Source organism: Kryptolebias marmoratus, linkage group LG4 (genome assembly GCF_001649575.2).
Source record: "Kryptolebias marmoratus isolate JLee-2015 linkage group LG4, ASM164957v2, whole genome shotgun sequence".
Taxonomy (NCBI): Eukaryota; Metazoa; Chordata; class Actinopteri; order Cyprinodontiformes; family Rivulidae; genus Kryptolebias; species Kryptolebias marmoratus.
The window spans coordinates 23083101-23110801 of NC_051433.1; the positions used below are offsets into that span (position 1 = coordinate 23083101).

At 41.8% G+C, this 27701-nt stretch overlaps 2 protein-coding genes across 3 annotated transcripts in view; one reads left to right on the forward strand and one right to left on the reverse strand.

Annotated features, from left to right (window-relative positions):
• The window catches only part of si:dkey-13a21.4 (uncharacterized protein LOC494576 homolog), a 34512-nt gene that overhangs the window by 3089 nt on the left and 3722 nt on the right, over positions 1–27701 (forward strand). The gene's annotated exons all lie outside the window — the stretch shown is intronic.
• On the reverse strand, positions 463–13124 carry hcfc1a (host cell factor C1a). Of its 2 annotated transcripts, XM_017430578.3 has the most exons (28): positions 12639–13123; positions 11286–11486; positions 10575–10723; positions 9235–9395; positions 8944–9152; positions 8687–8771; positions 8448–8554; positions 8181–8360; positions 7856–8098; positions 7615–7763; positions 7322–7504; positions 7019–7240; positions 6526–6630; positions 6194–6410; positions 5886–6022; positions 5663–5810; positions 5356–5576; positions 4237–5149; positions 3809–3957; positions 3509–3643; positions 3194–3401; positions 2792–3061; positions 2594–2697; positions 2364–2498; positions 2098–2283; positions 1703–2000; positions 1555–1618; positions 463–1463 (listed from the first exon to the last, which is right to left on the reverse strand). In XM_017430578.3, exons 2-28 carry the CDS (start codon positions 11479–11481, stop codon positions 1427–1429), a joined length of 5211 nt encoding a protein of 1736 aa, XP_017286067.1. In that variant the 5' UTR covers positions 11482–11486; positions 12639–13123; the 3' UTR covers positions 463–1426. The 2 variants fall into 2 exon arrangements, with proteins under 2 accessions (XP_017286067.1, XP_017286068.1); XM_017430579.3 differs by lacking the exon at positions 6526–6630 and having other exon boundaries at positions 12639–13124.

Here is a 27701-nt window from a genome sequence, read left to right on the forward strand (position 1 = left end):
GGGGGGAATCGGAGGAGGAAAAAGGTCTCCTGTCCGACTTTCCTCGAACCCCTCCCTCCCGCGGGAAATTCCGTTTGGCAAAACAAAGCAACACAAGCATTTTTTAAAGTAAACAAAGTTTTAAAAACAAACAAACAAAAAAATAATAATCCTCTCCTCTCCCCGGGTCCACTTCAAGGTTCCCTTCAGTCCTATAACCTCTGCAGTTCTACTTGGAACGAATACAAAAAGTCCGCCTGCCGTTCATTGCCATTTGATAACAAGAACACACAACCAACCCGATGAAGGTTTCTTTAAAAAATACAGGGGGGCGGACCTCAACGCGGGCCACCTCGTCTTCTTCCCATGAACACAAACTACGGGGGATGAACAGTTAAAAAAAGTGATGTTTTCTGTTAAAATGCACACAACATACAGATACACACAGGAAAGGGAGGGGGAGGGGGGAGCTTAAAAAATACAAAAATAAACTACACAAAAGATATTCTGCGTCATAGCTAATTTTCTGGGAAGGTTTTTGGAATTTTTTTTTTTTTTTTTTTAAACGTGTGTGATGCAAGTCTCTGTCCCAGCAAAGTCCGTCGTTTCCTTCAACAAATCTCTTTTCCCTTTGCCGTCCCCACTTTCCTCGTCCGCCAGTCGTCGTCGTGTTGAGGGGAAAGGGGGGAAGGGGGGGGAGAGCGCACAGCGATGATGTTAGCGGTGGGGGGAGACTGGAGTCCAGTACGATGACTGTACAGACTTGGTTCTCGATGAAGCAAAAAAAATTTCGAGCCAAAAGAAAAGAAAGGAATAAAGAAAACGATGTCCTCGTTTGTGGAGGACAAGTGCTTTATTTGTTTCCATACCGATTTTTTTTTTGTTTGTTTTTTCTCCTCTCGTCTAAACTAATGCCTCCACAGCCATTTTTTTTTTCAACACTGTACAACATTTCTTGTAGTCTCTCTCTACATCCCCCCAAAATTCACAGAACAGGAAAAAAAAAAAAAAGAAGAAGAAGAAGGTAACATTGCGCTCAGGGGAGGCTCCCAGTTTGTGGAAAGTGTAAATGCTTCTAGATACTGTTCAACTACTTGAAACAAGCCAAAAAACAGATGTTAAAAATATGGAAGGAGGGGATGGGGAGGGGGTGGGAACTGAAAAAAGATAATGTGCTTCTAGGTTTGTGTTGCTCTAAAAATATCACGACCAACAAAACAAGGAGAGGAAAGAAAGGGCTTTTATCTACAGAAACATCTCTCAGGTTGACTCTCATCTCGGCTTCATGTTGGTGTTCTGCCTTCGCTGCAGTCTGGATCTGAGACATGGGGGTGGAGGATGAGGTTAGGATGACGATGAAGAGGAGTGAAGCTCAGTCTTCCTGATAAAAAGGACAGTGAAGAAAAAAAAAAAAAAAAAGGACTGGGAGGGGATTCTCTGGGCAGCCTCACTGGTCCGTCCTTGCTTTCTTTGGACCAGGCTTACTGCAAGAGGACAGAAAACCAGAGTAAGTATCGCACGTGTGAGCGAACGGATCAGATCTGCGGCCAGCGAAACGAGGAATACTGCACTCACATATCAGGGGAGGCGCCTGGTCTTTTAGGAGCGAGCTTTGCAGATGCAGCATCTTTGCCAGACTCTGTGAAGTACGACAGTCGTTAGGATGAGTTGGGAAAACTTTGAGAGGCGACTCTTTTATAACAGCGTGAATCTGTATGCTCACCCTGCAGCCATCGAACTTGGGTGGCGGGGCCATAACCCTTCTCGTTGCGGGCGGCGATGCGGAAGATGATGGCTGGCTTCGTGGTGTAGTCGATGTGAGCGTTGGAGAGGCTGGACGACTGCACCAAGCATGACGGGTTGGGTCCACAGTACACCCGCATGAAGGCGAGCTGAGCCGGGGTGGACGCCTTGGCCTCAGTTGTCTGGTTGCTCTGGATGGCCAGGTACACAGAGTACTCGATGATTTTTCCTGACGTCACAGAGGGGGGCTCCCAGGTCAGGTGCGCACCGTCTGGGCTCTGAGAATGAGTGAGCAGATATTTATGGTCACGATTAGGAACTTTTTATGCCGAGTACCAAACCCAACGCGTGAAGGGGCCTTCCTGCTATGGTTACCTTGCTGATTTTGATGGCACAAGGTGCCCCTGGAAAACCTGGTAGGCAAGTCTTGAAAGCAGAAATTTCTGAGAAAGTCCCACGGCCACAAGCGTTGATCCCCGCAACCCGGAACTTGTAAGCCGTGCCGGGCTGCAGCTCCATTTTCTTCATCTGACTGTAGTCTGGTATTATGCCAGAGTCATCCTGCCCACGGAACAAAAACATGCTTACAGGAGCCGTCACATAGATACGAACAATTAACAACTCCCACATTAGACACTTACGTCTCCCTGGGAATCATCTCCTGGCACGTAGAAGTGAGTGACAACCATGTTTGTCACTTTTACAATTCCAACATCAAACCACTGGTTTTCCTTTTTAACAACGGGCTTTACTGGAGTTGGCTGGGGGGCTTGCTTCTGAAGAGGTACAAAACCCAAAGGAGTTAGTCAAATATTTATTTTTCTTGCGACTAACCGAACCGATCAAATGTCAAACAAATACCACGACTTACCTCTCCCTCGATGCCATTGGCCACCTCTGCAAGAGTGGCTGCTGCTTGCAGCTTGGCTGGATTTGCTGATACAGATGGTGCAAATGTACTTGATGGAGCCAGTGCTGGGTTTAAGAAGAAGAAACAAATTAGATCACCCAGGGGTACAAATTGAGGTACAAACCGTACCTCAATAAATAAATGAACTAACTGACTTACTTTCAGCAGTAGTACGTGGTAGGAGAGATACCACAGCACTAGTGACTGAGGCAGCCATTTCGTTGTGCCCGTTGCTTTCAACAGACGGATCATTGAGGCTGTCGGCGGGCGCGAGGGCCTCGGTGGGTAAGCTGGTATCCACTGAGGCCTGCTGGGCTGCAGCCTGGGCCTCCTGCAGCTGCTGCTGCTGCTGGACCAGTGCTGCAAGATCTTGCTGGGTCAGCATGATGGGGATGTTGGTGGTTTGGTCTCCGGTAGCTTCACCTTCATCTGAAGATAGACAAAAATACAAATTAAGTCCAGAGGTAATTCTGTCGCTGCATAAACCTTAGCCGTTTATGCTAAACATACGGTTTTCAATCTCTATCCATAGAGCTGGTTCAAAATTGTGCATATACTTACTCATTACAGCTTGTTGAGCTGCTTGGAGGACAGCCTGGATGGCGAGGGCCTGGGCTTCTTCAGTGGCAGCTGCCTGAGCAGCAGCTTCGGCTGCAGCAGTCACAGCCAGTTCTTCATCAGACAGTCCGGTCACCATCAGAGTGGCTCCCTGACCCTCAGACATAAGCTCTGAAGGCAGGTTCAGGGCTGTTGCAGCTGCTGCTTCTCCCTGAAAAAACACAAAGTAGTCTCAAAGGATTGGAAAACAAAAACTTGCTTAGCTGGGAGGAATTTGGGGGGGGGGGGTGTCTTTGTGTAACAATATGCGTTACTCACCTCTGCTTGTGTCTCCATAGCTGCTGTTGGCTCCTCAGCAGGTGCAGCTTCTGCTGCTGCAGCCTCATCCGTTTGCATCGGTTCCTCTGTGGAGCTGGCAGCAGTACTCACACCCTCTGTGATTGATGAAATCGACTGCACGGAAAAAATGAAACACACACATTGGTCACAGCATTAAAAAGGGCCATTTTCCCCTCACGCAACTGAAGCAAAATCGCAGTCTTAAGACCGCCATCTGCACAGATTACAATATTGACAAACAGGCTGGAATGGTATTAAAGCAGCTGCTTGTGTCCTTACAGGAACTGAGGGCCCCGGGGCCGGTGTAGACTGAGTGACAGTAGTGATGGCTCTGCCTTGAGTGCTGGCAGCCATGCCAGTTGCTGCAGTGGTAGAAGCTACTTCTGTGCTGCTGGTTCCTTCTGCTTCTTCTTCTGTCTGCTGGGCAGCTGAAAACAATACAACATGATTAATGTTTGACCTCTTACAAATAAAGGCTGTCTTTATTTCAATGCTGCAGGTCAGAGGTCAGAGCGTAACGCAGATACCGAGAGGACCAAGCTTGTGAGTCATACGAGTTAGTATGGTCAGAGAATTCACACTGGTTGGATTTTATGCTGTGATGAAGAGCTGATGGTTACAACTAAAACCTGTACAGTCCCAAACTTTTACTAGAGACAGCTGGGTTTAACAGATACATCACTGACACTCTTTCGAGTGTTGCGTACCTGTTCCTTCACCTGTCTCCATGCTGCAGGTAGCAGTGGTGGCAGTGTTGGTGGTCCCAGTCTCATGCGTTTCACATGGTGGGTTGGAGCAGACCCTCTGGACCATGCCTGATGCTGCGTTGGTCTGATCCCCTCCCATGCTGGAGGTGGCTGTGGACGGAGTGTTGGTGGTCCCTGTTTCGTGGGTTTCACAGGGTGGATTGGAACAAGAGCTCTGCACGGTGCCCGTCTCACCTGCGTTCATGTTGGATGACGCTTGTGTGGCTGTGTTGGTGGTGCCTGTCACGTGGGTCTCACAGGGTGGGTTTGAACACACCTGCTGGACTCCTCCCATGTTAGACGAAGCTGTGGTAGCTGTGTTAGTTGTCCCAGTTTCATGGGTCTCACATGGCGGGTTGGAGCAGACCTGTCCTGCTCCCATGGCGGCAGAGGAGGTGGTGGCTGTGTTGGTGGTTCCGGTCTCGTGAGTCTCACATGGGGGGTTGGAGCAGACTTGTCCCGCTCCCATGGCGGCAGAGGAGGTGGTGGCTGTGTTGGTGGTTCCGGTCTCGTGAGTCTCACATGGAGGGTTGGAGCAGACTTGTCCCGCTCCCATGGCGGCAGAGGAGGTGGTGGCTGTGTTGGTGGTTCCGGTCTCGTGAGTCTCACATGGGGGGTTGGAGCAGACCTGTCCTGCTCCAATCGTGGCCGAGGAGGTGGTGGCTGTGTTGGTGGTTCCGGTTTCATGGGTCTCACACGGTGGGTTGGAGCAGACCAGGGTTACGGTCCCAGAGCCATCTCCAGCTGCTCCCGCTTCAGTGGAGCTGGGCTGTTCAGAGGTTGGTGAAGCCAGGATTGACACGGGAAGATCCTGCACTGGTTGGGCTTCAACACCACTGGGAGTTGTGATCAGAGTCACCTGTGTGGGCTGGTTCTAAAGAGCAAAAATAGACATCTTTAAGCCAAGTTCATAATCAAAAACTGAAACAGTCCCTTTCTTGCATCTCTAAATATTGCAACATCTCCGTTACCTCCGAAGTGTTAGGCTATTGCAATCCTAAAGACAAACTACGGCAACAACGCAACTGTTTATAAACAAAACAGACAAAACCATTTTAAAACTGTACTACTGGGTCTTACCTGCACTGTCATAGTAGGTGAGGAGAGTGTGGCAGTAGAAGCCAAACAGGTCTGGGCAGCAGACACAGTTATGGCAGTCGGGCTGATGACCTGGCTGGACAGCGTGGAGATGGTCCCCAGTGTGGTGATGGGTGTCACCAAAGAGGCGCTGGAACTGTCAGCTGTGCCTCCTGCCAAGGTAGTCGACACAGTACCAGTGACTGTGCCAAGAGTGGTGACTCCTGGAGGAATTGAAAATTGAGAACACAATGCAAAGTACAAAACCTGGACTAATCACTTGAAAAGAAAAAAAAAAAAGTTATTTTACCAGTAGTCCCCTTGACAACCAGAGTGGTGACAGTGGGTTTAACAGCTGACACCGTCACTGGAGTAACAAGACGAACACCACCCATCGTGCTCATGGGCACGGTGCGTAATATAGTGCCAGGTTGTCCAGGAGCACCCTTTAATACCACCTAGAAACAGGAAATTGAAGTTTAGTCTCTCTAAGTGCAACTAACAAAACAACAACAAAGAAACGGTCACTTCACCTGCGTCAGTCCCTGCTGCCCAGCGGCGGTGGTGAGTTTGGGCACTGCAGTGATGATTTTACCAGGCGTTCCAGTGGTCATTACCTTCGTGGTAAGAATCGTTATAGGCGTTTTCATACCTGCACTGCTTGTCACACCTGTAAAGGAAACAAAACATCTGAAATCTTTCCACATCTCATGTTAACAGAAAACCAAAAGGTAGAAAAAAAACGTTTCACATTTTTTAATGTAAATAGACATCAGATTTAACAATAGAATGCCACTAATTTTGTTGTGGCATGTAATCTATGAAAGATTTGAGTGCAGACCTGTAGCGCCAGGTTGGGTCATGATAGCAGACATAGGGATGGTCTTAATGATGGTAGTGCCCTGCTTGGTAGTAGTAGGCGAGACCCCACTTATGTTGAGGATTGTGGGCTTGTTTCCTGTGCCTCCTGCCTGGGATGTTGTGATGATTGTTGTAGGTTTGCCATCTGCAGAGGTCACAAGCTTCAGGATGGTGCCAGCTGGGAGGGGACCCTTTGTCTGAAAAGAAAAAGAACTTATTAAGCAAAGCATTCCGAAAAAGCCACCTGGTGCCTGTCTCAGGAGTTCAAAGCTACCTCCTGTTTTTTTTCCTGCACTCATGCAGATAGCTGACCTGTATGATCTGTGTGAGAGGGTTAGTGGAAGCCTGGCCTGTGACAGCTGATGTCTGCACTGGCTTGGTTTGTACCACAGACATCATCTTGCCAAGGTTGGAGATCTGCCGACATAGGAGAGAGACTCAAGTTCATGAGTCACTAGAAAGCATCGGACAGCACAGGGAGTTCAGTGGGGAAAGTGGACCACTAAACCTGTGGCTAAAAGTCATTGCAGCCCTAACTGACCTACAGTCATGCAGATGACTAACATCATGCTCCCTGTTTTCTTATTCGAGCTCTCCAACAGTCAGAGGCCAACCTATACACCCTCCCATTTGCTCAATCTTATGCCGTCACTGTCTCATGGCATACAAACAAGACACGCACACCAAGTGTGAAAAAGTAATTTACATGGTCTGTGATTGACTGCATGCATCTAAAAGCACCAAAGGGCGCTTTCTCAGTCGAGTTTATTCAAAATACACTGTTACACATTTTCTATTTTCTTACCAGGGTGCCACTGCTGCCCATGGTGAGTGGACTCTTGACCAGGGTGATGGTCTTGGTGACGCCTCCCACCACAGTGGTCACCACCTGGGCCTGCTGAGCCACCGTGACGGCACCAGACTTGTGCACAGTGATGATGGGTCTGGTGGTGGTGGGAGAGGATGCAGTTGCTGTGCCCACCTGGGCCGCAGCTGACTTCAGCATCCGGGTGGCTGGGTTACTGACCTACGAGCACAAAAAGATCTCAACAAAACTTGACAGGCCGCATGCAATTTTAGAAATGAGGACATTTAGTTTGACGTGTACCATTACAGGAGAGGCCACTTTCACTGTGGTTGTGCCAGGGGAAACGGCAACTGTTTTGAGAATAGTGGCACCTGCAGGAACATTGAGGACAGTGCCTGCAGAAGAGGGCGGGATCTTCTGTGTAGCTGCAGCTGCAGCAGCTAAAGCTGCCATGCCACTCATCTGAGGACTACTTCCAATTGGCTAAAAATGGAAAAGGAAAATACTGTTGGATACGCATCTGCCAACACAAGACCAAAACACTTCACCCCAAAGCTTTAATGTGACTAAGTATTGTGTGAAAATGCTCATACCGATCCTTGGGTGGTTTGGGTAGGCACTACCATTCGAACACCTGGAGGAAGAGATGTCACAGTGACGGGGGATTTCCCGGGCTGGCTAGGGCGAACTGTGACAACAGATGCACCAGTGGCTGATTGTTGAGCTGCAACCTTTAAAACAGCTATAAAACAAAAACATAATCAAGGCGTTGTTCTTTGAAAAAGGAGCTTTTATCTGTTGAAACAACAAGGTCACTGTTCATAAGAATAATACCTGTCTGTGGTAAACTCTGAGCAGAGGGAGCTGCAGCAGCAGGAGCAGGACTCTTTGGAGAGTTAACGGGCTGCGATGGGGTTGCACTCGTGGCTGGGGAGGCTGCTGCTGGGGTTGCAGGAATGTCATACTTCTGCAGCTGCAGCAAGTATGTGTCAGCTGTGGAAACTGCACCCCAGCTAACTTCCAGAGAGTTTGTGTTGGCACGGACGAGCTGTACCCTGGCAGGAGCGTGTGGCCGCTCTGAAGGATGAACAACAGCAACATTAAAAACACTTTCGGGCCACCTAAGCCGTTCCCACCGCCCACATTACAGCATTCCTACCTGTTTCCAGGTACCAAAGGTCTTTACAACAGACTTGGTTATTCCATGCTTTACGATAACCGTCCCGGCCACTCCATACGTAGAGCCTGGAGTTGATGGACACGGCACAGTGGCCGGCACGGGCCCTGGGGATGTTATCTTCGAGAGTATCCATCAACACTGTTTCCCAACACATGGTGTCTAATGAAAACACAACGGAAAAGTTAACACTTGGACAGACTGTTTACTCCGGTCTTCTCCACTACAAAATCTGACAGTCAGACACACCGAGATTCAGGCAAGCGAGAGTGTTTGTGCATTTCCACTCTTTCTCATGTGTGGCGACTTTGACGTCATCCATCACCAAAGGAACCCATCCTCCAAAAACGAACATCCTGTAATGTGAGAGGGGAAAAAAGGAAATCAGTCAGAAAACTCTGTAAAGCAAACATTTAAACAGAACTCTCTCTGACATATATATTAATAATAATCTTGTGCATTCAGGAAATGTGAGGCGGTTTTCTTACTTATTTGTGATTGTGGTGGCCGAGTGAAGACTTCTTGGAAGTGGTGCTGTGCCACCTACTGATGGTTTGTTCCATGTCAGGGTATCTGAGGACAAAGAACAATTATTGAATGAAATCCAGCATCTTACACAAACATTTATAATTCTCTTATCAGTGTGGAACTATGATGGTGAAGCATCCTAATTACTTTGTTATGATTGTAAATAACTCTTGGCATTTAGTTTTGGTGGTCATCCATCAGTTATGTGCAAACCTACCAATATCAAGTGTCCATAGATCGCCGAGACGACAGCCGCTCATTCCTCCATAGATTATCAAGCGAGATTTCCTGGTTGTCTTCTCTGTGTACACCACAGCAGTGTGACTCTCACGAGGAGGTGGCAGGACTCCATATGTGATTGGAATATCCCATCCAACCACGCTTGAACCCGGACGAAGCTCAAGTGTGTACAAATCATTCAGGTATCTGAGAAATAAGAAGACAAAGCGTCACACTAATGTAGTTGCCTCAGGAGGAATTTTGGTGTTTGAGGACCCTGCTTGGCTACCTGGGAATGTTGTTTTTTGGGTCTTCGCTGTCATTGGCCAGTCCACCAAACAGGTAGCATTTGTTACCGACCAGTGAAAAGCTGTGGCCAAGACGAGGACATGGAGGGGGGCCGTTTTTCGGATTTTTTGCTTTCAGTTTTTTCCATTCCCATCTGCTGGCCTGTTTCAAAGACCATAGTAAAAAAAAAAACAAGTTAGCTGATTCGGTTAAAGCAGAAGCTCTAACCAGTCGAAGATCAACAGCAGTATTAGTAAGGAAAACGTTCTTGCATCAAAACTGACTGAATCATTTTCACACCCACTCTGCTGTACAGCATTTACCATGAGCCCTTTCCCTGTGTGCACAACTTCATCTAGGATGCGGCTGTCAATATTTATATGGTAAACAGTCCAAACATAGTTCAAAAATCTCACCCTCAGCTTTAAGTTTAACCAGTTTAATTGAAGAAACAAAATTGCATAAATAACTGTACCATGAACTACCATATTTGCATTTTAAAAATAAATTAGTAAAATTCACATACAAACTTGACATTAAGCATGCTCACTGCATGTGTGTGATGCTAAAATGAATGCGTTACTATGGAGCTGATTAACTGTGCCTGCTCCTCTGATTATAAGACATGAACTATGAATAGAGATGCACTGATTGCTCAGCAGGTGACCGGAAATTAGCGGATTTCGCGAAGAACTGATCAGGCAATCAAATTGGTTTAATGTCTGTGCAATAATCTTGAGCCCAGACTTTCAGTGACAGAAAAACAATCCAGGAATGTGTCCAATTTTTAATATAGCAAAAAATAAGCATCACCAACAGGTGAGTTTTCCAAAAATCATAAGTCAGCTGCTGGCCACAGTGCAGTGTCACAGCAATCAGTGCATCTCTAACAACGAAACGTTCCCTGAAAAGTACCTGATGCATATAGCTAAGATAAATATTAGCCACAGAAGCATGCATTCAAAACAAGCAGCTTACACTGATCCTACAGTACAACACATCTATTACAAACTTTGCCAAACACATCTAATTCACCTAAATGCTTGAATGTACTTAAATAACTTTAACAAATAAATCCATTTTATATCTTGTGTAGATTCTCAGTCATGTCATACAGGGAATAGCAAATCCTAAGAGTTTAAAAACTCCTTTCCGATAAAGACGCTCCTCAGATGAGAAATGTCTTTAAACAGAAAAAAGGTCTAGCTGCTTCATTTTTAAACTCTTAGAAATATTGGGCATGAAATGAACAGATTAATCATTTAGACCAAATGCTATTGTTTACTAATAATGTGCAAAACCTAGTGTAAACATCGGCATTATTTTTCACAACAAGCTTACCTGTAGCTCATAGAGATCGTTGCTGTACTTTCCATATTCCACCATTCCTCCAAAAACCAGCAACCTCGTCCCATCACACACAAAACCATACGCAGCACAACCAGGGGGAATATCACCACGGACCGCTGGGATAAACCACTGGTTTGTTGCTAAAAGTTAAAACGAAACAAAGTTGTTGGTTTTAATTCCTCATGAACAACATAATAAGTGGCGTTGTTACAACCTAAACAATACGATGAACTCTGCACATTGGTAACAGTGAAAAACAGTTTTAAAAGTATGGTTTTGTGTACAAATCTCTGGACCAAAAGAGAGAAACAAACAACATGAGGAGAGTTATTTTCCTTGAAGTTATGAACAGGAAACAGGCAGGGGGTGTGCGCCTAAACCAACCATCTTCATCCATTTTATTTTAGCCCGCCTTTTTTAACCGTGCATTGAGCCACTTCTCCAGCAGGGGGCGACAAATTAAATCAGACCCAGGGCTGTTCGGCCTACTCGGGCCTGCAGTTTTAACTTCAAACATACATTCCCATTGCACCTACATGCTCTTAGAAAATAAGTCGTGTATATGTTTTAATAAATATTTGTGATACGTGCAAATATACTGAGCACAGCTATTCACCGGCTGCAATAAGAAGAAAAGAAAACAAATAAACAAACAAAAAAAAAAAAAACAACGGGCCATGTCCCACATGCAAGCTAACTTACCTGTGTTGTATACATGCAGCTCATCAACAATCCCTTCGTTTCCACCACCGAAAACGACCATAAGCTCCTTTATAGCCACAGCTCTGTGTCCGTGTCTCGGCCGGGGAACCGGACCGGACCACCCGAGGACCCTTTTCCATCGCGGCTGCAGAACCGACGCAGTGGTCCCGGTCACTGCGGAGCCAGGGGCAGACATGACTTCTGCCGGAGGGAACATTAAAAAAAACGAGATAATTTTAATTCCCCGAAGCTATCGTTTCACTTGTATAATAACAAATACGGAAACGCAACAGCGGCGCATAACCGAGCAAAGCATCGAACCAGTTCAGCCGTTTTTGCGACGTTAGCAGCGGCAAAGCTAAAGAAATGCTAGCGGCGAGCTTCAGCTGGGAGATGTACTCAACTCGAACCGAGCAAGACCTTCCGAACCGCCTTCACTTATAATCCGTCTTGTATATTTGCAGTTATCTCGAGAGGTGCATAATTGTTTCTTTTCATTGCGACGATCGTCCAAGTTTCCCCCCCCAAGTTGTTTGAATTCAGTCCATGGAAGCAGCCATCTCGCAACCAAACAAACCGCCGCTAAAGCTACAGCCCGTCTGAAAAATGGCGGAAGCGAATTAAAAGGCTAAATACATGGGAACTAACCCACTGCACCGGCAAAGAAAAACAGCACAACAATAATAAACTCTACGGGTTAAACGTTGACCAGGGAAGCAGAAGAGTACACATCCGCAACCACAATTCAAACTAAACTTTGAATTGTTAGCGAGAGTCGGCTATTTTCATGCCTCTCATATTGTAGCTAGGAAGCTTAGCATTTTTGCAACCGATTTAACGCTAATGCCCCTGTTAAAAAAGACACTCAAAGCTTACAGAAACTCGCACCTTATTCTAAAAATCGTAATACTCAAATCCCGCCGAAATAATTGCCCAAACACACAAAAATCTGTTTAGGCTGCAGTTGTAGCATCAAAATAAACTGTCAGCTTCGCTAGCTCCTGCGGTTAGCCTCTTAGCCTAATTTACCCATGCTAACAGCGTTAGCATTGCGGCTCGCATCTGTCAAAGCGTCGCCAAATTTCACAATTAAATTCCACCAAACTTCAAGTAATTCTCGCATGCATAATTTACCTGATACAAATTCAGTTGCACCAAGGGTATTAAAACGTAGCTAAATGTAGTTAAAGAGCACAAACGCTGTGTTATTCTGTTTCATGCCGTCTCTGGAAGCAGCCATCTTTTCGACAATCGGCCTTTCAACAGCTCCCACAAGAAAAATGGCCGGGCGGTTTGCTACAACAAAACACAACAAACCGAAAAAAGGCACAAAGAAATCAAAGTTTTACTCACTTTATCCGATGCAGTAGATGTAAAAACACGGTTATGTGCTCTTATCTTGTGTCAGTAATTCAAATTCATTCGATTTGTAGAGAAGTATTTGCTCTCATGCCTGCCTGGAAGCTGCCATCTTCTTGACAACCAGAGGCGGAGGAAAATGGAAGAGAGTCACCCAAAGTAAACATGGCGACACCGACCCGCTCGATAAAAAAATCCGACTTTAAGGCGTATAGACGGTTTTACATTTGACATTATGAGTTAGTAAATAATTTTCTGTAAGCGGATATACTTTAATGAGCACTTAAAATCTTTATGTTGTCAGCATATGAGGAATTTTATCAAATTATATCAAGTTTTGTTATAGCGGTAGGGTTATTGTCCCTTACTAAAGATGGCGACATTCGTGCCGAACCCCCCCTTTTATTTTCATATCTTGTGCGATGCTTATTTTATTCGTCTCCAGACCTACTTAATGCGACTCATGCACGCACACTGATAGCGTATACGAAATGCGAAACAATTTACAGAAGTGGCGTTTTCAAAATTTAAAGTTGACACACCCACGTATACCGTTAGCGCGCCCTCCAGAGACACACACACACTTCACTCCTGCAAACCCTGAAACACTGATAGGTCCTCGCTTTCCTGTGGCTGCTCTGTCACTTCAGCTGAGCAGATCAACTAAAAACCGACCCATCCTAATTAATGACTAACTAACGACATAAATACAGTGTAATGAGAGTTTTTTTTTCCCTTTGAACTATATCATATTTATCTCAAATTAGCTCGTGTTTGCCATTGTTTTAATTAAGGAAATTAATTTTAAATATTTAGTTAGAAATTAGAAATAAACAAGTTAACTTTGTTCGTTCATTTACTTATTCATTGACTTACAAAACTTAAGTCTTTGTGTGTGAATGTGTGGATGAATGGGTGAATGACTGCTTGTAGTGTGAAGCACTTTGGGGTCCTCGGACAAGATAAAGTGCTGTACAAGTGCAAGCCATTTACCATTTTCTTTCATTTTATCTGTCTCAATCAGCCCAATAATTGAGATGGCCCTGAGCCCACAGGTCATCATGAAGTCCCTCTAATCCACGACCCAATTAAAGACCTAGCAGGGATGCATATCACATATCTGCCTTTCATGCCAGAGTCTTGGACTAAGATCATCTTATGATGAGAGAAATGATGGAGTTGCGGATGTCTGGATGAAACCTTGACAATAATATGCACAATCTCATGAGATCTCAGCGTATGTGTTGTGAATGACTCTCAGCTACTACTAAAGGAGGCCAGGGTGGGGACAAAGGCCACCCCTATAAATTTACTGTCACACCGGCCTCAGTCTTATTCTCCTAAATCTTAAGCTTTCGTTGGGTGTGGATTTTTAATTCAATCGACTGACTCCCAAAGTTAATCAGTTGTAGATGCATTCACAAGTTACTTAATTTCAATAAAATCCTTCCAGGGGCTAATGAGATATTTTGTGAACAAACAGGGTTTTGGGCAAAGATCTCGTGCAGTGAGTAGTACTTGGACAACCATGCCCATTTTTCAACACACTATCTTTAAGACTCATTGAATAAAAGTTATTTTTGTGTGTTCTAGTTAAGTTGGCGCCAGAGGTTAATCAGTTGCAGATCTACAGCCGATGATTATTTCCTGAAAGTTTCACTAAAATGCATCCAGTGGTTTGTGAGATATTTTGTTAACAAACAGACATTGTTGACATTATATTGTTAATGTCCAAATTTTAAACAATCAAGTACTTGCACAAGTTGTTAGTGTTCAGAGTGGTAGAGGATCAGACTTAGCTACTAATACACCAAGTTTTAGGTCAGTATCTGGAAAAGTGACTAAGTTATAGGCATTTTGTGTGTGTGTGTGTTTTTTTAAGGGTGGCCATCTTGAATGGGGTTGACTCCAAAAGTGAATCAGTTAAAGACGTACATCCAGCGATGACTCTCAGCAGGTTTCAATAAAATTCGTCCAGCAGTTCATGAGATATTTTGGTAACAGACAGACACACGAACACACACACACATGCGAAAACATTATTTGTCCGTCTTCTCCCGGGGCCTCATGTTTCTGCTGCTGTTTCTTAGTGAGTGAGAAGCTGCAAAGTTTAGGAACCACGGCTTTAGGCTAAATTTAAACAATATTTCACAATCCTTACTGACAAGCGTCCGATCCAATCAGATATTATTTGCCTCAACAATTTATCTTGAAGCAGAATTATAGGACATTTCTGTCAAAATTCAAACAATGAATAATACTGCAGTTGAGATCTGAAGGTATCTGAAAAACCCAAGCTGGCGCTAAATGGATTGTCCTTTAGAAGATACTTTACAGCAAACTACAGTGATACTTGCCTGTATCATAGTACAACAATAAGTGTTTGCCAGTAATTATAACATATTTTTATTTACAAGATACTTTATGTTCAATTCTTTACATGTTTCCAGACCTCAGCCTGAGTTATTTTTGTTGAGGTACAAAAAAACTACAATTAGAACCACGGCATATAACAGAGTTATGAAGGTGTAATTAGACAAAGTTGTCTGGATGCAGTATATTTGTATTCCAATAGATGGCAGACTTGCATTCCTTTTGTAAGTCAGCAGCTCACAGTGCACATGTTTTGCCCATTCTGTGGTGGCACAAAGGCACAGCTTTTGATTTCTACCATATTTTTAGATTTTGTTAGAAACCTAAAAACAATCTATATGAAAATATATAGTCAAGAATCCAAAGTCAAAGCGTTTAAATTAAACTAAAACTAGGCGTCATAGTGAAGATTAGTTAACCCTGGACCAGAAATCACTACATGAAACACTGACTAAGTTGAACTAAAGTAAACTAGATGAAATTAAAAGCACCTTTATAGTCTGAATTTACTAAACTGAGGTTGAAACACAGATGCATTCTGAACTTTGTAAAACTTCTCCTTTTTGTGCTCCACAACTGGACTAATCTGCAGAACACCATCAGCCTTCACACACGTTCCTCTACTGCACTAAAACAAACCTGGAACTGTTTCTCTCAACATGTTGTGGAATATATTGGTCTCATCTAATACAGTTTTATTTCTGATATATTTTTTTACTTTGTTTTTGTTTTAATTAATGCTTCATTTTTTTCCTTATATATATAGATGTAAATGTGTCTTGTCCTGATGTTTTTTTGTACTGAGAATTTTTAAAATTATTGTTTTTGATTCGTATTTATTCTGCCATCTTGATCAGGATTCTCTAGAAGAAGAGATGATTTATCTCAATGAGACCTTCCTGGTAAGGATGAATAAAGTAGAATAAAATGTTATGTATTTTATACAGGGTTTATAGAAGATCTGAATTAACCTGAAAGGTGTTTCTGAAGCTTAAAAAAGACCAGTGGAGGACGTGCAGTTGGATGATTTAACACACGTACCCATTTTCTCCTCACTATCTCTCGTTTTTTGAAGCCACGGTGTCCCTTTCAGGGCCGTGGAGTGCAAATGTTAGTTAAGGAGTTTATCTCAAAATTCAATCCTGGCCAGGTTCACAGTCCAGAACCGAGAGACAGACGAGCAAGCATCCACCCACCCACCCATCCAGGGTCAGTTTGGATTCTCCAGTTAACTTATCGTGCATGTTATTTAGACTGTGGAAAGAAACAGGAGTGCAGAGAGAAAACACTGGAGGAAAAATGTGCAAACTCTGCACAGAACTGGCGACAGTGCTAACTACGCCATCATGCAGCCTGCCCCTTTTGAATCAATTCTGGGTGTCTTGTTTAGGAACCTCAGGGTCTCATTTCTGCTTTTCTTGCCGCAATAAGAGTCAGCTCCTCTGAGACTGAGGCCATGGTTCTCAACTGGAAAACAGTGGAGCTGTCTCTCTGCATTGGGGGTGAGTTGTTTTTTTGCCTGAGTTCAGGTATCTGAGAGCCTTGTTCATGAGTGAAGGCAGGGTGGAGCAGGAGATGGTCTGACAGAGTGGGGCTTTGTCCACTGTCATGGGAGCATTGCTCCAGACTGCTGTGGTGAAGGAGCTGAGCTGGAAAAACAAGCTCTCAGTTTAGTGGTACATCTATTCAGCCTCACCTATGGTCATGAGTGAGATTAAGGATACAAGTCCAATCCCAGTCCCAGAGGGCCACTATCCTGCATGTTTTAGATGTTTCCCCGCTCTCCAGCAGGCGTTCAATTTCTGCAGAAGCCTGTTAATCATTCAGCCATTCAAACCAGGTGCGTCAAAGCAGAGAGACACCTTAAGCATGCAGGCCCTCAAAGACCAGGATTGCTGCACTAGGAGGAGACTCTGAGGCACACACACAAGTTATTGGAGGAATTATATCGCTTTTTTCAGGAAACAGGGCAATAAAAACTACATTTAAGGCATCATATAGAAAAAGTAAACACTTAGACAGACAACCTTTACAAAAAAAAAGAATATTCAAAGGCAGACAGCAGACAATCTTTTAAACTGCCTGCCTGAAATACCAACATATATCAGTTTTCTTATATAAAGCCTAACAGTATGAAAATACACATTTTAATGTTTAAACTGTGTAAGAAGAGTAAAGAGAACTACGAGCAAAATAAATATTGAGCTGCTGCCCGTGGCTCATTAGGGTCAGCATGGTAACCACATACTTGTATCATTCGCGGACAGCACTCTTAATGAAAGACAGAAACACAGAGCAGAAAGTAAGCCTCAGACAAGGGTTGTGTTAAAATTACAAGTCATGCTGAAAAAAAGTCCTGAACTGTAAATGCCAGAAGTGCCAGGCCATCACATGTGTAAAATATTACATGCCAATTGTATTTTATGTAGGGAGAAATGACAAATTAAAAAAGACCCTTCACAACCAGTTTTGAAGAGAAAAAATTGAGTTTAGATACAATGGAAGTCAATGAGAGTTTGTGTGTGTGCATTTTGTACTCTGGGAGGATTTAAGAAATCAGCACAATGTAAGATAAATATTTTGTGGTGAGATCTTCAACTTTGAAAACTTAACAATTCTGTGACCTATTTAAACTTTAAATGATATTTCTATTGTGAAGTATGTCCAAAGAAAAGAGCTCTTAAAAGGCCTGGGGTTTGGTTTCATTGTGATTTTTTTTTTCTTTTCTAAAAGCTATAGATTTTTTCCTACATGTTTAAAAAAACTGCTTTTAGTTTTTCAATGTGTTGCTTTTGTGAGGTGTTTTGACCACGACTGCAGACCAAAATAGCCTCTCCTGTTACATTTGCCCCATTATAGGTGTTTTAGGGGCGGAGTCTTGCTGATGGAAGATTCCATTACAGGTGGCGCACCTAATCGTGGACTATCTCTTTAAAATGACTTTAGGTCGATGGTAATCTGTTTGGCTCCCCGAGGAAGGCTTGTGTGCTGAAACACGTTGGAGGTTTATTTTTATTCATTTCTTTTTACTGGTTTATATGATTATGCCATGGGAATAAAAGCATTTTGACCATTTTCAGAGGCAAGTGACATGGAGTCTTTTTGACATCCATGCTCCAAGCAGAGCTGGGTATTAGAATGAGGGTAAAATAGAAATTCACGATTGTTTCACTAAATTATGTTAAATTTCTTAGGGGTTTATTCTATTGTTTGGGCTTTGCCTTTGATTTGGAAGTTTCCATATTTATAGAATTGCACTTTGTAGTTGAGAAATGTGCCTGTATAATTTATGTGATATTTTTATAAATTATTAATTGCCCCCAAACTCTGTAAATTACTATATGCTGTTGATTCACTGACGCATGTAATCTTCAGTTTCTCTATGAAAAATGCCACATGCCAAAACTTATAAAGTTCTGACAAGCTGCACACAAAGTGATATATACTCTTTCTTTGTATGACAAATAAAAGTTCCAAAGAATAAATTATCCCCAGAGGTTTTGGTTTATTTATTCAGAAAAGCATATTAAAAACATACTTAATCAAAACATTGCAGTGGTAACTTCTGTCTGCAAGAACTTGTCCAGCTGGTGGTATTTCATGATTTATTTATTTTTTGTTTTGGACAAATCCTAGGTAATCCTTGTATTTTCTTTAATAATCTGAAGTTACACCTGCCCTCTTCGAGGTTTAATTTAAATCTCAGTTTAATCCCGAAGTGGCTCTAATCTTCCTTCAGGGAATCAGCTTAGCTTACTCAGGACAAAACAAAGTGTGAGGCTGTTTCACATTATGACAGAGAAAGTAAATTTCATTTAGTCTGTATTAAAGAGGGACTAGGCTTCATTTCTGCCTGAGAAAAGTGAGAAAGCCCAAAGACCTGCTCATCTGCAGCACATTGGTAGTTTAACGTTTCTGTTTCACCAAACCTGTGCTCTCTGACAGAACTTCATCTTGAAGATATAAAGATAAAGGTGAGACTAAGTGTGAACAAAAATGTCTTAAAATGTGAGACCACTACTGAATTCGTTTTTAGATACTTTTGTTCAGCTGTCTGCTGCTGGCTGATTTGTCATTTCATAAATCAAACGAGGTCTGTTTCAAGAAAATGTGACTTTACCAGGGTCGACAGAGAAAAAGAGAGCGAAAAGACCAGAACAAAACACAACACCAACAAGTTTTTCTCTTCCCTCATGCAGCTGATGGCCAATAAATTTAAAAAAGACAAATTTAGAATAGAGAAAATTTCTGGACATAAATAAAACTGGATTGAGTTTTGCCACCAAACTGTGGATCTTTGACTCTGCCGATTGCAAACATGTGAACATTGTTTCTTTTTTAGACTAACAATATAAAAAAGGACAGGAAAGTACAGGACGGTAAGAAGGCGGAAACATGTCACAATGCCTTCCACATGCGATGCGAGAAGGATTAGGTCTCGAAAGGGTCATAATATTAGACAAGGGATTAATTACGTGCGTCATCACGAGATTGAACGGATAACAAACTCCAAGAACAGGAAGCGCAACCCCACGGAAGTCTTTGACAAAAAAAAAAACAAGGCAACAACAGAGGGTTGTCCTTGCTAATAGTATCACATTCCAAAATAATTTTCACTTGTAACTTAATAAATTATATAATTCAACCAATTTCATTGGTATTAAATGGTCATTTTTTAAGATTTCAGATGACGCATTGCAAATTTGAATAAAGTTCGACCAAAACAGATTGAAACATTTGATTAGATCTTGCTGCCTTGATTCAAATTAAAGATACTTGTCTTTTCTTTAAAGCACTGATAATACAACTTACATGGTGGAAAGTTTATACATATTCTTTACATTTCCAACAAAGACTGTCATTAATCATATTCATTCATAAGAGTCTTGTTGGCATGAGACATCTGTAAATCAGTTGTTTTTTACGTTCCTCCTCCTTTCTTTATGTATTTAGTATGTATAAGTTACAAATAGAATATCTGTTTGGTCCATAAAGTTATGAAACTGTGGCATTTTCAAGTTTTCTTTATGTGGCTTTTTTGTAACTAAATTGAAATAAGATATTATAGAGCTTTTAATTTAGCAGTATGACCAAAGTGATTAAAAAGACAAAAGAAAACCATAATTATACAGGTCTTTTATAGTGTGTGTTCAGTCAGAATGCTAATGATTTCAATCTGTGAGTATCTGACCAATCCAAATCTTTGGTGAAGCTTCATAGTACCGTACCTTTTACCTATAAAATAATGTGCTAACCCAGAATGAGTGAGTACAGAGTACAAATGGCTGCTGGAGCTCAGACAAATACCTTTATCTTCTCTTCTCTCAGCTAACAGTAATTGTTACAGCCCATAAGAGTCTTAGGAACTGACTGGAGATCTGTACTTTAAGAGCTTAAAGAAGTCGTCATGTAAAGAAGTCTGCCATAATCCTTGACATAGTTCAGGGATTATGGCAGCAGGATGTTTTTTTGAGCAGGTTCCATCACACATCAGTGTCAGCATGTTTTATGAAAAGGGTTCTTTTCCTTTTTTTGTCCAGTTGTGGCCTGTCTGACATACCATATAGAGAAGATGGCTGCCTACATGTGCCAGAACAGATTTGCTCTACAATAAGGGTATCTCAAGATGAGAATCGTGATTGCATGATTTACTGACTGAATCTGAATCTAGCATTAGAGTAGGTAGGCCACATTGTTGTAATAGCAACCTGTTTGTATGACCTTTAATTATCAGGTTTCTTTTCCAACTTTGAGGTTTACAACCTTTCATATTCTTTGAATTCAAAAAAGACCAAAAATAGATGAAGTGTAAGCTGAATGAATGATCGACACAACAGCATAAGTATTGACTTTTGATCATACTTCCCATACAGTCACAATATGCTGTTTTCTACCAAGTTGAGGAAACAGATTGCATTTGGATCTGTCACTGAGTTATCTACCAGAATTGGGAGCAAAATCACAAGTCATTTAGCTTTGATGGAGATGAGACAAGCAAACTTAAGGTTTATCTGTAGTCTGTTCCAACAGTTAATGAACAAGAGGTAGGATAGACCCTGGTCAGGTCATTGTTTTTAGATATTTATTTCTTCAGGTATGTCAAGAACTTTTCCCAGGAATTTGGAACTTTAACAAACATTTATATACATTATAAAAGCCAATTCAAAAAGGTTATTTATCTAAGGAAGCCAGCAGATTGCATTAAATCTTCACTTCATCACAATCTCCCATCCTGAGCAGCATGTTGTTGACAGTGGAAAGGAAAAACTCCCTTTTAACAGGATGAAACCTCCAACAGAACCAGAACCAGAACGAGGCTCAGGATGAGCGGCCATCTGCTTCGACCTGCTGGATTTTGAGAGGATACGATAGAGATATAGACAAACACAGAATGACTGGTCAAAGTGCAGTTTCTATTGGAAGAAAGACAAAGAGAAACATGCGTTGATAGAATAAATTACCTGTCTCTGACCCACATTTTCAAAACAAGGACCAGGGGCTGAATAAAGGACAGGGGAAAAAAAGCTCTTGTAAAGGGTGGAAGAACTTGACAGAACAAGTTTTAGAGCACAGGAATGCTGTTAAGGTTCATAAATACAATCAAACTCGGCCATTCAGTCATTCCTCAATAAGATGAGGATAGATGGAGCACAGCATGACGTGTCAAGTGAGCTTCTGAAAGAACGTAGAGTTGAAGCGGTGAACCATCTATCCATCCATTTTTTTTGCTCGCTTTTCCATGCAGGGTCATGGGAAGCTGGTGTTTATCTCGAGCAGTCACCGTGTGAGAGGCAGGGTACGCCCTGGACAGGTTGCAAATCCATCACAAGGACACATGGAGACAAACAACCAAGCTCTCACTCACACCTGTGATGGTTTGGAGTTATCAGTTGATCTAACATGTTTTTGGTCTGTGGGAGGAAACAGGAGTACCTGGAAAAAAAACAACACATACACGGAGAGAACATGAAATCCGCACACAGAAAGACTCCAGGTGGGTGGTGAACCTGGGCCGTTCTTTCTAACATGAACCAGAAGGAAATTTGATCCTGATGATATGCGAACACCAAATAGGTGCCGCAGTAGAGCTTTAAGTTGTTCCACTGCTGTTGACAGACACGCATTAGATCACCCTTTCCTAACATTAACTGCTTAAGGAGACAGCAGCAATTCAAAGCTACTTCAGCCTCCATCATGAGGCTTCTGTTCTCATCATCACTCCTGCTCTGCTGCCTGCCTGAATGAGTTTTAAGGCCCCCTTCACACTGGACTGGATGGTGACCTCGCTACGATCTAAAAGATCAACAAGAACAAGGATGATCTTTGCAGGGTCTTAGCAAGGTCTTCAGGTTATTGAGTGTGATAGGTTGTGGAGGGTTTTGAGCATGCCCAAAACGTCCATGGCAAGGTTGTGATGGTTTGCCATTGTGGTGGCAGCATATTGGGGTCCTGGGTGGAGCATAGGGGGAAAGAATGGCAGTTTGTCCATGAGACCTCATGCAGCTTGGTTGTCAAGAATTTCAAGCAGGCCTCAAGCCAAGATTATGATTCAATTCAATTCAATTCAATTCAATTCAATTCAAAAATACTTTATTAATCCCAAAGGGAAATTAAATGTTGTCATTTAAGACAAGGAGTTATTATAGATGGTGATGGCTGTGGGCAGGAAAGATCTCCTGTAGCGGTCCGTTTTACAGCTAATCTGAAGAAGCCTTTGACTAAAGAGACTCTGCTTTACGATGACTGTCTCGTGAAGAGGATGGTTAGGGTTGTCCATGATTTCCTTGATTTTATGCAAAATCCTTCTTTGCATCATCATCTCCAGAGGTACCACAGACATCCCCAGAACAGAACCAACCTTCTTTATCAGGTTGTTGAGCCTTTTTAGGTCCCTGGCTCTGATGCTGCTGCCCCAACAGATGATGGTGGTTGCCATGAAAACAATCTAGCACAAATATGATACCCATAGTGTCATACTAGCGTGGCGTTATCTTTTAGCACATAGCTGCACCTGATGTGGTCCAAGAGAGTCATATTAGAATGGGCATATAGATCATGGTGTGGATGCAAGAGAGCATCTCAGGGATGCCGAAAAAGTATTAAGAGTACATCAGTGTCATGATGTTTTCCAAATTTGTCGCAGTCCAGTCATATTTTAATAGGTTGTATAGGTCGTAGTTGGGTTGTCACTGAGTGTGAAAACAAATGTCAGTGACATTCTGTTGATCTTCACTAATCGTAGCTCAAACAGGTGCTCTGCTAGACTGTGGTCATATTTATTTTCAAGTATATTCATTACATTCATTGTACCATTTAAAAAGACAGAAATATGGCCACACACAATTTATTTATCTGTATCTTTTATAATATTTTAGAAATTGTCTGTGTTCCAGGTTTTATCAGACTTGCTGAGTTCAAAAGCTGGAATGGGAAAAACTGGGGGTAAGTTGCAAAAGAAGAGGTTCCCATGCACCGTTTTGCCTCCTGTGGTTACATTAAAAGATTACTATCTATTACAAAAACACCATTTATGCACATTTTTAAAATTAGATTCTATGAGGAAATCAGCAGCAGTTATAGATGGCAATAATTTTTTGTCTTTTTTTTTATACTGTGCAAAACTATCAGTTTACATGATAGAGATAATCTGGAAACTTTCATGAATGTGTGTCCTGTGGCTTGTCTCTGGTTTCAACATTTAGCCCAGCCATGCCTTTGGGATAAGTAGCAGCCGTAAAAGAAACGATTGCGAATAACTGAACACAGAAAGTGTATTTTTAATCTGAAAGATTTTTTATTTTGACACTGTAAGGGTTGATTTACCATACATAGAGCTTTTTAACCATAAGCTCATTTAAGGGTAACATTCCTTATTTCCTTCGCTCAGTTTGATGTTTGTCAGTATCCAATCTAATATAACCTCCAATTCAGTATTGTTTAACAACTTTTGGCTCCAATACAGAAAACCACAACAAACCTGTTCAGTGTGGAGACCCAAACACCACATGGCATTATCCTTTCTTGATCCAGATACAATAACACAAGTAAAGATCATCCATCCTAATACAAACAGAAAGGAGGTTAAGTGAGAGCAGACTGAATGTGATTAGCGGGCGTAATAGTATTGAGCATTGGATTAGCTGATTCCACATCTTTCCTCCATAAGGAGCTAATTTAACCACCTTGTGCTCTGGGAGTGTGACTAAATGTCTTTAGCTAGAACTCAATCATTGTAAAGGTTCATACTGGAAGTAAAACAATTTAGTTAACTCAAGCAAGTACTGAAAATATGCCTAACAGCAGTACTTTGTTCTTTACTGATCTAGCAAACAAAATAAACTCTGTTCTTAAATTCTGAAGTTTTTTGACTTAGTCGATGTAGAGAAATGTTTCCCTATAAAATATGACAGACACTGGTGCATACATTGCATGTTTTGTGATTCAAAATCATTTTTATGGTGAAACAAAAAGGAAACAAAGGCTAAAACACAACGACAAAAAGAGATAATCTGAGTGTGCGCCTCCAAAGTCAACATGTTGTAGAATCACCTTTTGCAGCAGATCTCATCAGGTATGTCTCCACGAGCTGTACGTCTAACCTCTGGGATTTTTGCTCATTCCTCATGACCAAACTGGTCCATCTCCATCGGAGTTATCTTTTATGTCTTGGTTGCTTCTCTGAATAATACCCTCCTTGCCCAGTCAGTGAGTTTTGGTCAATGCCCTATCCCTTTCTACTTTCTAATAATGGATTTAACGGTTCTCTGTGGGATGTTCAGGGTTTTGAAATATTTTTTAAGACAGCCCTAATCTGTAGTTTATATCTGACCTGTGGTATTTCATTGTTGTTGATTCTAGGGGGTATCTTAACAGCTGCATGTATACAGAGATCTTTTGATATTTAGATTCTCCGAAGGTGAATCTTATTTGACTAATTAAGGGGCTTCTGAAGGCAATGGCTGGGTGAATATCCAAACACATACCACTTTTCAGTTTTATAATTTTCGAATTATCTAAAACATCTTTTTTCCGATTTAACTTTAATGATTAGGAGTATTTTGTGTAGATCCATTACTTAAAACTAAATACCAAGTTGTAAGGCAACAAAAGAACATGTCCTTTTATGTCCTGTTCATCAACTTGAAAAATTAAAAAAAAATGTTTTTTTAAAAACAAGTCCAAACAAGAAAAATTATTCTGAAAAAGTACAGTTGCAAAAGCATTAGGGACTTTACTGTGTGCCTCCCATCCATCATTTTTCAATCACTTATCTACGGTTGGGTCATGGAGACAGCGAGTCTGTGACAGAAACCCAGATATTCTTCTTCTGAGTGACACTCTCCATCTCACCTTGTGGGATTCAGAGTTCCAAGGGATAAATAATTCCTCCAGCGGGCTTTTTGATGTGGAGGAGCAATGGCTCTACTTTAAGCTCCTCCCAGCTAACTACAGTCCTATAATGAAAACTTATTTTTAAGGCAACTGCATTCACAATTTTGTTCTTTTTGTCATGATCCAGTGACCACATGACTGTAAATTACATTACTGTCTCTGTTTTCCTGCCATCACTAATACAAGGCACCAAGGCACTTTTCCATTTGAGACAGAGAGTCATCCCTTCCAGCTGAGATCCTTGGCCTCAGACTGCAGCTACCTCATACTTGGCTCTGAACTGAAAAACATGGCATGAAAACACAACAAAACCACATTATCTGCAAAAAAGATGAGGCTGTGAAGCTCCCAAACCTGACACCTTTCTTTTCACAATTATGTCTCAGAATCCTAACAAGCTTAGATGGGGCCAAGAACTATAATTGTCACTATTATAATTTGCTGTTTCTATTTATACTGTCATCTCTATTTACACTGTTGTTATTTCTATTTCTTTTCATTTCTTTTTAATTCTTTTTGTGTACTAGAACATTTCTTTCTTTCTTTACATTTCAACTCTAATGCTTACTTGAACGGCTGCAGCTGTAATAATTGCAATTCCCCCCGTGGATCATTAAAGTATTCTGATTCTGATTCTGAAGAATACAGGCTGCTTTGGTTGTACAGGGATTGGATAGACTCTGATGGACCACTTACCTGTCCAGGGTGTACCCTGGCCATCGCCTAATAACCACTGGAGACCAACATAACCACTTCCTGTCATGGATTTAAGTATTTTTGAGTTTATTTTTGGCTTTGATTCTTGGTGCTTTGTTTTTCTGTTTTCAGGACTTATGTTTTCATGTTTCTGATTCATGTTTCAGTTTGGGTTCATTGTTTATTTTATTTTACCTAGTCGTCTTTATGTTTAGTTTTGTCTTAGTTCTGTTTTTGCTCCTTGTGTTTTTGTTCTCCTGCCATCATTCACCTCTCCTCAGTTTATCTCTTGTTTGCCTGCCACGCCCATCTACACCTGTCGTAAGTTTTGTAATCACTCACCTGTACTTAGTTCCCCTGATTTCCCTTGTCTTTAAAACCTGGTCATCTTCTCCACTTCCTCACTGGTTCATTCATTCCAGTATGCAGTACTAGTCCTTGTGTTCTCTTTCTGTGCCACTGTTTAGCTCTGTATTTTTGCTGCAATGTCAGGCTTTTGTTTTCTTGCTTTTGTTGTTAATAAATCATTTTTTTTATTTAAGATTAGTCTGTGCATTGGGTTCACCACGCTCAATCCTAACACTTCCTTTGATCCCACACAGGAACATGCAGGTACAAAAATGAATGGATGAGACTGAATAGCCCTCATAAACAAACCTGGCACTCCTCACTCTTACAGCTTCCCTCACAAAATTCCTTGAGGGACCCAATCATAAGCCTTTTCCGGGTCTACAAAACACATGTGGCTTGGACAATCAAACTCCAACAAACAATCAGTGTAGGGTCCAGAGTCCATCATTCTACAGTGAGAAAGATTATTCACAAGTGGAAAATGTTTAAACGTTAAAATGTTTGTCAGTCTTCCCAGGAGTGGATGACCCAGCAAATCACCCAAAGGCAAGACTGTGCAATCCTCAAAGAAACTGCAAAAAACCCAAAGTGGTCCCTCTCAGACTTTACAGGCCTCAGCTCGCAGGTCAAATGTGAAAGTTCGCGAGAATCAGAATCAGAATCGGATTTATTTGTCATTCACATTTGGAGAAAAACAAACACAGCATACCAATCCAGGGCCGTAGCCAGACTTTAAAAAATACTGAGGTCAACCACCCATTATCCCTCTGCACATCAGTTACAGTGAAGACCAAAACTTAATTAAAATAGAAGCATTTATTTAAAACATAAGTCAAAGTCAAAAAAGTCAAAGTCAGCTTTATTGTCATTTCTGCAATATATCACAGACATATTGAGAACTGAAATTTCTGTTCTCTCTGGGCTCCCTGGCCACACAAGAAAAAGTGTTAAAGAATTATAGTAACAAAAAGAACAAAAGACACAAATGACAAAATTGTAACCAAAATGTGAATAACAAGTTTGAATAGTGCAAATTATAACAAAAAAAAAAAGTGACTTGAATGTGTAAATGGCATGTGTTTGTGTGTGTTTGTAAATCCATGGGGATCAACATCATTTGAAGCAACAGAGGACAACCATGACGAGTCACTGAAATGACATGAATTAGTTTACATGAATGTTGATTCAAAACACAAGATTTTAGCATAGATTTTACCTTTTTATCAAATACCAGTGAGGTGTTGT